The sequence below is a fragment of the Microtus ochrogaster genome, chromosome 6, assembly GCF_000317375.1.
Source record: "Microtus ochrogaster isolate Prairie Vole_2 chromosome 6, MicOch1.0, whole genome shotgun sequence".
NCBI classification, from domain to species: Eukaryota; Metazoa; Chordata; class Mammalia; order Rodentia; family Cricetidae; genus Microtus; species Microtus ochrogaster.
In genome coordinates, this window is record NC_022013.1 from 497,485 (window position 1) to 508,941 (window position 11,457).

General features: G+C 41.4%; 1 protein-coding gene across 1 annotated transcript in view; it reads right to left on the minus strand.

Moving 5' to 3' along the window:
- Positions 1-11,457, minus strand: part of Mcm6 (minichromosome maintenance complex component 6) — a 33,312-nt gene that overhangs the window by 13,260 nt on the left and 8,595 nt on the right. Inside the window, exons 4-9 of the mRNA XM_005348229.1 lie at positions 10,512-10,761; positions 6,568-6,733; positions 6,181-6,326; positions 5,618-5,768; positions 3,063-3,204; positions 239-380 (exon numbers count right to left, since the gene is read on the minus strand). Of these exons, the coding sequence (XP_005348286.1) occupies positions 239-380; positions 3,063-3,204; positions 5,618-5,768; positions 6,181-6,326; positions 6,568-6,733; positions 10,512-10,761 (997 nt within the window). The remainder of the gene's footprint in view (positions 1-238; positions 381-3,062; positions 3,205-5,617; positions 5,769-6,180; positions 6,327-6,567; positions 6,734-10,511; positions 10,762-11,457) is intronic.

The window sequence follows — 11,457 nt, forward strand, 5'->3', positions numbered from 1 at the left end:
GACCAGCCTGGTCTACAAGAGCTAGTTCCAGGACAGGCTCCAAAGCCACAGAGAAACCCTGTCTCGAAAAACAAACAAACAAACAAACAAAAAAACAAACCCAAAAAACAAACTTAATATCGAAAGCTTCAATTCAATGAAGATTAATAAAACTAAGTAACATACTAATAAATTCAATACATCTTTATTGTCAAGTCAAAGGGTATTCTGACTGGTTAGTAGCGTACAATGTCCTTACATTATCAGCCAGCATCAATGCTCCAGCCTCAATGACAAATTCATGAGATTCTTCATCCCTCACCACAGCTGCTGTTAAGCCCGCTGCACTGGAAGCTTTGCCACTGGTATAGACAGCTCTGGGGCTGAACTCATCCACATGCCTGTTTAAGAGCAGCACAAAGATTCATTAACACATCATCACATTACATGTTCCAGAAAATTCAGCTGGCAGGAGCTCTATGTCCTTTGGCTTTTTAAACTGAGTTTGAGGCCGTACTGGGCTATACAGTAAGACCCTGTCTCAAAACAAAACAGAAAAGCAGAGTATTTGATACTCAGTATAACAATGCTCAGAAGTATTACTATTGCAACAGGGGAGAATGGAAACAACCAAAAGGCCCACCAATGCATTATGTATAAAACAAAATGCAGCACAAGCATAAAATAGAGAAATATGCAGTCTGATCACTACACATGATGAATCTTCAATGGATTACACCATAGTAGGGATACACAAAGTAAAACAGTGCTTTTATGAGAGGGGACTAGAGAACTGTGGTTTAACAGGTATAGTGGTTCTGTTCAGAAGAACAAAAATGTTTTGAAGACAGAGTGGTAGTGATTACAAAATCTGAATGTACTTAGAGTCACTAAGACCTAGACTAGAACTAGACCTAAAAATGGCTAATACAAAACAAATTTTTATGTGAAAGTACAAGCTATCTACCTCCTGCTCATTCATATGTTCTATGAAGGACAAGAAATATATTAAACAGACTATGGGAAATTATGTAAAGCGATCATCTTGACAGAAATCCCCAAGGGAAGAAAAGCAGTCCTAGCTCAATTTAAATTGTTTAGATGATTGCTCACATTTCTGCCTTGAGAGGAAGGACCTGAATCCTGCAGCCTCTTGTCTTTGAACACAGAAACCATGGTAGCCAAAAGAATATTAAAAAATATGCTAAAGGGAGGGGAGGCTCAGAGAGGTGGCTCATTGGCTAAGAACACTGGGTACTCTTGCAGAGGAACAGGGCTTAATTCGCAGAAACAACACCCTGGCCCACAACTGTCTGAAACTCCAATTCTAGGGGATATGAAGCCCTCTTCTGGCCTCCGTGGGCACTGCATGCACATGTCCAAAGACTATAGACAGACCAAATACCAAGACACACATAAATAAATAATATTGCACACCAGAAAAAAAAAAGCCAGGTTTGATGGGCACATGCCATTAATCCTATCACTTGAGGCTTTGGCAGGCTGTGAGTTTGAGGCCTGCCTAGGTTATACAGTGAGACCCTATCTCAAACACCACCAACTGTTCCCGCAAACAATAAAAAGGGATAGGAAAAAAATCTGTAAACCACTATTCAAGTACTAAGCATAAAAGTGAAGACAGACATAAGGCCAATGTTCATTGATTAATAAACGGACAGTACCCCTTCAATGTAGCTGGTGGTTCCCAGTGATTTTATTATGATAATCTGATCTGATCAAAAGATAATGAATTCCTCAATGCACTATAATATACTGGCACTATTGGGAAGTAGTGAAAAGCAGATGGGGGAAACGGTGCATTTATGAGAAATGAGTCACTGCTGGAGTATCTGGAAAGGTCCTTTTCCTATCTTTATCCACTTCCTGGGTGCTGAGGTGAGCAGCTCTGCTCCTTCTCCCTGTGACTTTGTTTCCTGACCACCCCAGGAACAATGGAACCAAGTGATTGTAGACTAAAACTCTTGAGATAAAAGTAAATCCTTTCTCCTTTAGGCTGCTTACCTTAAGTATCAGTCACAATGATGGAAGCTGGCTAACACCATGTGGTAGTCATGTAGTATTTAGCCAGAGAAGGAAACAAAATACTGATGCAAATTCCAACATGACTTCATGCTAAGTGCAAGTTTATCTCTAAAGACCACATATGAGCCAATTTAAAAAAAAAACACACACACAGACTGGGACAATGCAGTACACTATACCTTTCTTTTTTTTTTTTTTCACTATACCTTTCTATAGAGGAAAGAAGTAACTACTAACAAACACAAGGTTTCCCTCTAAGTAACAGTAACATTTTAAACTTAGTTGAACTTTATAAACTATTGATATACTAAAGCACCAATTTGCAAAATTCAAAGAAATGAATTTCATGATGCATAAATTACATTTCAATAAAGACGCTAGAAAACACTATATAAAAGATCTAAGGGCCAGCAAGATGACTAAATAGGTAAAAGTGCTTACTGACCAACCTAATGACCTGAGTTCAATCCCCAGGAAGGATTGAAATTCTCCCACTTTAGGTAGGAGAGAAGTTAGTCCTGCATGTTGTATTCCAAGCTGTGTGCACCTCACATACAAATAAATGTAGCAAAGAAAGGTCTAAGAAAACCATACATGTAAAATACAATGCTGTCATAATAGGCAACAGTGAATAGAAAAATAGAATTCTTTAAACATAACTATCACTTTTCAAATCTAAAATTCAGCTTAGGGATGAGAATCTTGCTTAAAGGGTAGTATATACAAGGCCCTGGACTAAATCCCAGCATATCAAAGACAAAATAAAATTCAACCTGTGCGGCTCCAAAACCACAGAGAAACCCTGTCTCGAAAAACCAAAAAAAAAAAAAAAAAATTCAACCTGTGATACACTTAAAATACTCAATCATAAAATGACTACAAATGTTCTAGGCTGGGCACAGTGATATATGCCATATACAGACCTTGTCTCAAAAACAAAAACAGGAACGGACACTGACATCAGTTTTAGTAGCATAGCTGGCCTACAAGCACACACACTCATTGCTTTTCCCACTATACTACTTCAGGTAGGCACTTACTTGAGGAATTGGCTTTTAGCTGTACTTGGATCACCAACAATACAAACATTTATGTCCCCACGAAGAGAGGTCCCTTCCCCTGTTGTCTTAGGAACACCACCAAACAACATCAGTAAGACACCACGTTTTACTTCATCATTGCCTGAAAGAAAAGTTCCAGAGAAAAACTTCATTTTTCAGGAGAATGGTAAGATGACTCAGCAGGTAAAGATCCCTGCTTCATAAGCCAGAAGACCAGAATCACATGAAAACTTAAAAAAAGCTGAACGATGGTGGTGCACACCTTTAATCCCAGCACTTGGGAGGCAGAGATAGGCAGATCTCCGCGATTTCGAGGCCAGTCTAGTCTATAAACCAAGTTATAGGACAGCTAGGGCTTTACACAAATCCTGTTTTGAAAAACCAAACCAAACCAACCAACCAAATCACAACAACAACAAAAAAGAAAATTAATGGCTTGAGAGATAGCTCATTTGGTAAAGTGCTTGCCAGGCAAGCCTGAGGACCTGAGTTCAATTCCTCAAAACCATATGAAAAGTCAGGCTCACACTTGTAAGCCCAGTGCTGAGGAAGGTGAGAAATTAGTGGGCTTGCTGACCAGCCAGCCTTGATTACTCGGAGACTTACAGACTAATGAAGACTGTATCAAAAACAAAACCAAAACAAACCACAAGGTCAACAACTGCTGAGGACATCATTGGAGGTTGACATCTGGAGGTTGACATCTGAGGTTGACATCTGGTACATGTATGCGTACATATACAAAAACAGAAAACTAAAAATCCATTCTATAACAAAACTGACTTATGACTTATGAAACAAAATGTATTGAAGATGTGTGAGTTTTAAATAGTCCACAAAGATTTTGACATTCCTCTTCCTCGAAGGCAAGGAGGGACTACAGATACCTACTATGACTTGATTTTAATGAATAACTATGTGGAATTAAAGGCCTGTAGCTTAAGATAAGGACATAAGAGTATTCTGCCTCCTCCCTGCCTTGCTCTTGTATTCTGCTGTGAGTCACAAGCATTATAAAGTAAAAGTACGGCTGACAGATCATTAGACTCATTGGAGTGTACTCCAATGAGAAACCTGATTTACAAAGCTTTGGGAACACCTGTCTTTTAGATAGTCACTGTCAATTCTGTAGAAATCTTGAAGTCATGGCTCTTCTCCCTTCTATAATGGGATTCATCCCGAAATATCCCAGCAGTGTATAAATCATTCATTGAGATAATTTCTTCCTGTATAGGCAACTGAATGACCTCTTCCACATCATGGAACCCTGGTGTGAAAGCATTCACTCAGCCAAACCTTTGTTCTCATAGTCAAATCTACATAAAGCTGGACCCTCACAATTATCCTATTGACAACAAAGGAGTCCTGAGCAGGGGAGCAGTATGTCTGCTTTTACTGATAAAAAGGTCTGGGTGGCCCTGAATTCTCTTACAGTCAACTGAAGAGAGAATAACTTACTGGCCTTTGATCTACTATAACAAGCTATTAATATTCTGTACTAAACTTCACTTTTCACTTGACACAGGTCTTAGTCTAGGAAATTAACTATTTGTACCCTTTACCCCTAAAATATACAGGAAAAAGCTTGGGTCGCTAAACCAGTCCCAGAGAAGGTAATTCCTTCTTACCCGGGTGCCAGGGGATACAGTACCCTGATATTTATCCCAGGGGAAGGGTGACCAAGCTCTATCTTAATCCTCCCCAGTGTCTGCTGGGAAACTTCACAGCCACAACCCTTCTGAGACAGTCTTTTATTCATCCTGTTAGCCCTAAGAAATGCATGTTTTGTACCATTGTTATTTAGGAGAAAATTATTAACTATGTCTGTGTGGGCATACAAACTAGAAACCTTGTGGGATGGGTAGAACAGCTAGGAATATCAAGAGAAACATCAAATAGGAACATTGAAAGGGGGACATCAAGACAGCATTAGAGAGAGCACAGAAAGAATAAATGGGACATGATAAAAACACTTATGTGAGCTAATTTATTTCATTTACCCTCAGACCTTATTAGTCAGGTTTTTGCCTGTGATAGCCATCCTTCTGAATCCTGAGAGGTTTAGTGGGGCTTAATCCCAACCTAAAACTCAATAGTGTTCTGAACTAACTGAGCTGAGGTGAAGACCTGCCCACTTGGGTATCACATATTACGGTAAGGAGTCCAAGCTCCCCGCTATCCATGAGCACACTAAGGTAAGTTATCTGAGCTCCTGCACGAGCTATTGCTCAAGCCACAGTCTAGCTTTTGGGCACCCACAGCTTCTGATCTGCTTTACATGTATTGGTGCTTTGTCTGCAAATATGCCTATATACTACATGCAGCTTGGTGCCCTCAGAAGCCAGAAGGCACTGGATCTCCTAGAACTGGAGTTACAGACAGTTGTGAGCCTCTCTATGGGTGTTGTGAATGAAACTCAGGTTCTCCATAAGAGCACCCAGTGATCTTCAGTCCCAATATGAAGATTCCTGAACCAGTACCACCCACGGAAAGTTTCCTACTGATTGCAAGTTTCTATTACAAACAGTTCTTACCATGGATAGTAGGGAAGAGGCTGGTACAGAGGTTGTGGTACAGGTTTTTGTCCTGACTCATTTCAAACACCTTTTCCCATTCCTTCACTGTCATTTGGTTCTTAATGCTCTCAGCTGTCTGTTCCTCATCTCTGAGTTCTTTCCCTCCAAACTGAGAAGTAGAAGAAAAACAAAACAAAAAACATTACAAAGAGCTAAAACAATGTAAAAAAAAAGAAATTTTACTTTCATTAGAATGAAAGTGCTCGGGAGGTCAAAGTTGTGGTTTGACTATAGTCCCTAAAACTATCAAGACTTCAGTTAATAAAGGGATTTAGAGGCTTGTCATTTACCCAGTGAGGAAAACAAAGGCTACTATTGTTTTATGTTACTCTGAGCTATAATAGGAAGTTCATCACTGACATGAAAATGAGCCTCAGCAAAAAGCTATATCAAGCTCTGTTATCTTAGTAAATCTCACCACTAGGGTTAGGGATATAGTCGAATTCATATCTAGCAGGCACAAAGCCCTGTGCTTAATTCCTAGCACAGTAAACAAACAAATAAGTAAAAATAAAACTCACCCTTGGGTTGGTTGGTGCCACATAACAGGCAAGGAAGACCAGCCTGTATGACAGATCTCTGACACCAAGGGCCCGGAGTCCTCGAATGCCTTCTGTCTCGTATCCATCAACTCCACTGACTCGAGAGTTAGTCTCTGCACGTGCTCCTATAAGAGTAAGAGATAAGGTATTTCACAGTTCAAATACTAAAGGCGCTAATAAAAACTAATTTATTGAATAAGCCAAAGCTGAAGCAGCACCTTTTATAGAAAAATCAGTTCTTTAGTCTCTTCATACTTCCATGCTCACTCTGATTGGTAGCCAGAAATGTCACACGGAAGATTCAAGAAGCCAAATATTCTGAGGAGCAGACCAGGATTGGTTATATCTGAACAACAAATTACTGACCTGGTATACTAAGCTTGGAGACATCAGGTACAACTATCAGTGTCCCTGTGAAGTCACACTTGTCACCAGCTTGGGCTGACTCCACGGCTTCAGCTCTCAGGATGACCTCTAAACTTCGGGGGATACTTCCTCGGGGAAGTTCCGCTTGAGTCTCTTGAATACGAACCTATATCAAGACCACCAGCAAAAGTAAGAGATGCCTTTATACACTGTGCGACTGAAATCAACTATGATTGCCCACATATCCCAGCCTCTGGTACACTTTTCTCTTTGTGTGTGTGTAAGGGAGGCTAGAGCCCTATCTCAGGTGCCCCCCCCCCCCCAGGCACCATTTACCTCTTTAAAGACAGGGTCTCACTGGCCTGGAATTTGCCACTTTAGCTACAAGGGTTGACCCTTTAGCTTTAGAGATTTGGTTGTTTCTGCCTCCTGTGAACAGAGCTACCATATTTGGCTTTTTTTTTTTTTTTTCTTTTCGAGACACGGTTTTTCTGTGTAACAGCCCTGGCTGTCTGTCCTGGAACTCACTCTGTAGATCAGACTAGCCTCAAACTCACAGAGATCTCCCTGCCTTTGCCTCCCAAAGTGCTGGGATTAAAGGTGTGCACCACCACTGCCTGGCTCACATTTGACCTTTTATGTGGGTTCTGGGATCAAATACATGTCCCTCCCAGTTTGTGTGACAAACAAGTTGCCAACTAAACTATCTCCACAGTCCCTGCCCTGGAGATGTTTGACATAAACCAATATTCATTCAATAAGTTGTAACAGAAGCTGAAGAGATGTCTCAGTGGTTAGGAGCACTGGTTGCTCTTCCAGGACTTGGATTTAATTCCTAGCAGGAATTAAGGGTCATAAGCATCAGCAACTCCAGTCCCAGAGGCTTCAATGTCCTCTTCTGGTTTCTGTAGACACTACATGAATATGGTATGTAGACATACATGCAAGCAAAACACCCACATGCATAAAAATAAATGAATGAATAAGAGTTTTGTGCCATAAAACTACTTTTAGTCAAATAGTTCAACTGGCTAAGCAATTGCATCTACTAGTCCTGGAGAGATGGTTCAGCACTGTCTGCTTTGCACACAAAAATCTTGCACCCTAAAACTCCTTTTAGGCAAATAGCTCAACTGGTTAAGAGAGTAATCTATCAGGACCGGACAGGTGGCTCAGTAGTTAAGAACACTGTTTTTGCAGAGGATCAGAATTTGATTCCTAGCACTTTAACACAAGCAAGAGCTATCTGGGAAGAGTTCCTCAATTAGAAAAATGCCTCTATCACTCAGGCCTGGTAGGCAGCCTGTGGGGCATTTTCTGGATTAATGATTGATGTTGGCATACACAGACCACAGTGAGTTGGGCCACCCCTTGGCAGGTGGTCTTGGGTTGTAGAACCATGATGACCAAGCCTTGGAAAACAGTAAGCAACATTCCTCTATGGCAGTGGTTCTCAACCTTCCTAATGCTTTGAGCCTTTAATATAGTTCCTCATGTTGCAGTGATTGCCAACCATAAAATTATCTTTGTTGCTACTTTTTAACTGTATTTCTGCTACTGTTATAAATTATAATTCATATATTTATGATTTCTGATGGTCTTTTTTTCTTAAAATATTTATTTATTTATTTATTATATGTGCAATATTCTGTCTGTGTGTATGTCTGCAGGCCAGAAGAGGGCACCAGACCTCATTACAGATGGTTGTGAGCCAACATGTGGGTGCCAGGAATTGAACTCAGGACCTTTGGAAGAGCAGGCAATGCGCTTAACCGCTGAGCCATCTCTCCAGCCCCTGATATCTGATGGTCTCAAGTGACTCCTGTGAAAGTATCATTTGACCCTCCCCAAAGGGGTCACGACCAACATGTTGAGAACCATTGTTCTATGCTCTCTGCTTCAGTTCCTGACTCTAGGTTCCTGTCCTGACTTTATTCTATGACGGACTAGAACTGTAAGCTAAAATAAACCCTTTCCTTCCCAAGTTGCTTTTGGTCATGATGTTTTATCACAGCAATAGAATCTCACTAAGACAATCTGTAACTCCAGTAACACAGAACCTGACACCCTCTTCTGGCCTCTGTGGGCAAGATAGTCACATGGTATACACACCAACAAACAAAAACCACTCATAGATAAGATAAAAAGAATTCTTTAAAAACTTCACTTTTGAGCCAGGAGGTGGTGGTGCACACCTTTAATTCCAGCACTTGGGAGGCAGAGGCACACGGATTTCTGTGAGTCCGAGGCCAGCCTGGTCTACAAGAGCTAGTTCCTGGACAGGCACCAAAGCTACAAAGAAACCCTGTCTCGAAAAATCAAAAACAAACAATAACGAGAAAACAACAAAATAAAATACCCCACCCCACACTACTCTCTACCAGAAAACTTCACTTTTACCAAGGTGGTGCATACCTTTTAAGCCCAGAACCCACGAGGCAGAGCAAGGGGAGCTCTGTGAGTTCAAGGCCAGCCTGGCAGTCGGGCAGGACTATCTTACAGAGAACTCTTATCTTGTAGCCACCCTCCCCGCCCCTCCAAAAACTTCACTTTTAGTTGGATGGGTTGATGCAGGCCTGTAATCCCAGCACTTGGCAGCTAGAAGCAATAAGATCAGGCCACCCTTGAACACACTGTGAGTTCAAGACCTGTCTGGGCTACATGAGAATCTGCTTCAAAACAAAATTAAAACCCAAAAAACTTTACCTTTTACTCTAAACTCCCTGTTTTCAAAATGACTAAAGGTTTCATCCATGTCACACCCTCCTTAAACTTCTCAAAGAAGTTTTTTGAAAACACAGAGGCAGGTCAATGAGGCCATTCTGGTCTACAAAGTGAGTTCCAGGACAGCCAGGACTACACACTGAAACTGTTCAAAGCCCCCGCCAAAACACAACAAAACTCCACACCTAACTACTTCAATATTGACCTCTAATGGGGGGTGGGGAACAACTATATTTGTCAATGAATGTTTCCTACTGGAAAGCAAAGAAACAGTTGTAGGCACCTTCAGGAACACAGGGAATTTTTTTTTGGGGGGGGGGGGGGTCAGTCTTTCGTAGCCCAGACTGGCCAAATAAGAATAGAAAGATGACCTTGATCTTCTGACCTTCTGCCTTCAGCTGCCTAGTGCTGGGACTAGAGGCTTGTGAGCCAGCTATATCAGCATTCTCATCTACTGAGGCACAGTCCCAGCCTAAGGAACAATTACATTCTCCTTTGTTCTTGCTACTCTAACACTGGAGACAATTGTTACAGGATAACCCGCAATGGACAAGGAGTCAGAGAAGAAAACCTGTAATTTTTTTTTTCTATTATGTAGCTTTGGCGGTCCTAAAGTTGCTATGGAGACCATACTGGCCCCAGAGATCCACCATGTTGGGATTAAATGTGTGTGCAACCAAGACTTAATTCTTGTAATTTTGAATCTTGCTTTGAAAGGTCCTCAGGAGAAACACTTGGTGCACATTAAAAACATACTGTTGTATGTTCTTTCCTAGAATCCCCCCACAGGTATGTGAACATTCAAATTCTGGTTATTTCTCCATCTCTAGTTCTTCTGAAAGAGTTGCATTGTAGTCTCCCTCACAGAAAGGAGAGCAGCTTCAGGAATAAAACTTGCTCATGATACAACAAAGAAACTATGTAAAGCCAGGTGGTGGTGGCGCACGCCTTTAATCCCAGCACTTGGGAGGCAGAGGCAGGCGAATCTCTGTGAGTTCGAGACCAGCCTGGTCTACAAGAGCTAGTTCCAGGACAGGCTCCAAAAACCACAGAGAAACCCTGTCTCGAAAAACAAAAAACAAAAAACAAAAAAAAACTGTCATCTACAAGCTATCACAAGGACCAAAAAAAAAAAAAAAGGTATTAGCAGTGAATCTAATCTAATAATCTATTTGTCTAATAAATACATACAAGAATCTGACCTAAACATAAGGAAATACCTTTTGAAAATCAACAAATCTTGATTTATTAGTGTCTAGCAGGAACCTCTTCCTGTTGGCACACACTGGATTTCGGCAGATATTTGGCTGTGTGTATTTGAACTGCTGCTCAACATCCTTAATCACTGTTTGACAGTCCAGGCACAGGAAAGTTCCACTCACGAGCTCAGGATGCACTGGGTGAGTGCGTACCACTTGCCCACTGATGCGGGTGAGCACCCCAATCCTGGATGAAGTGAGCTCACGAATCCTGTTTGAAGACAAGTGTTATATTAATAGATTAATATCCTTTCCATCGTTCTTTTTTTTTCCCCCAAGACACAGTTTCTCTGTGCAGCCTTGGCTGTCCTAGAACTCACTCTGTAAACCAAGCTGGATTCAAACTCAAAGAGATCCACCTGCCTCTGCCTCCCAAGTGCGGGGATTAAATGCATGTGTCATCATTCCCTGGCCTTTCCATCTCTCTTTTTCCTTTAGTTCTGGGGATCGAACCTAGGACCTCGCACACTGAGCTACATGCAACCCTAGCCCACTTTCCATTTCCTTAGTGTAGGAAACCTAAGAAATTTTCCTTTTTAAGTTATCTGTCTTAAATGATTTTTAATTATGTATGAGTGTATGTCTCTGTGTGGGTAAGTACATGTGAGGGCAAGCGCTTTCAAAGGTCAGAGACACTGAAGCCTCCTAGAGTTACAGGCAGTTGTGAGCCTCCTGATACTAATGTTGGAATGCAAACTCATGTCCTCTGCAATAGCAGTTCACACTCTTACCTGCTGATCCAGCTCTCTAGTCCATAATTTCTGTTTTTATTAGGAGTGATTAATGATAAACATGCTTTAAAAGAATTAAGACAAGCGGGGCGGTGGTGGCGCACGCCTTTAATCCCAGCACTCGGGAGGCAGAGGCAGGCGGATCTCTGTGAGTTCGAGACCAGCCTGGTCTACAG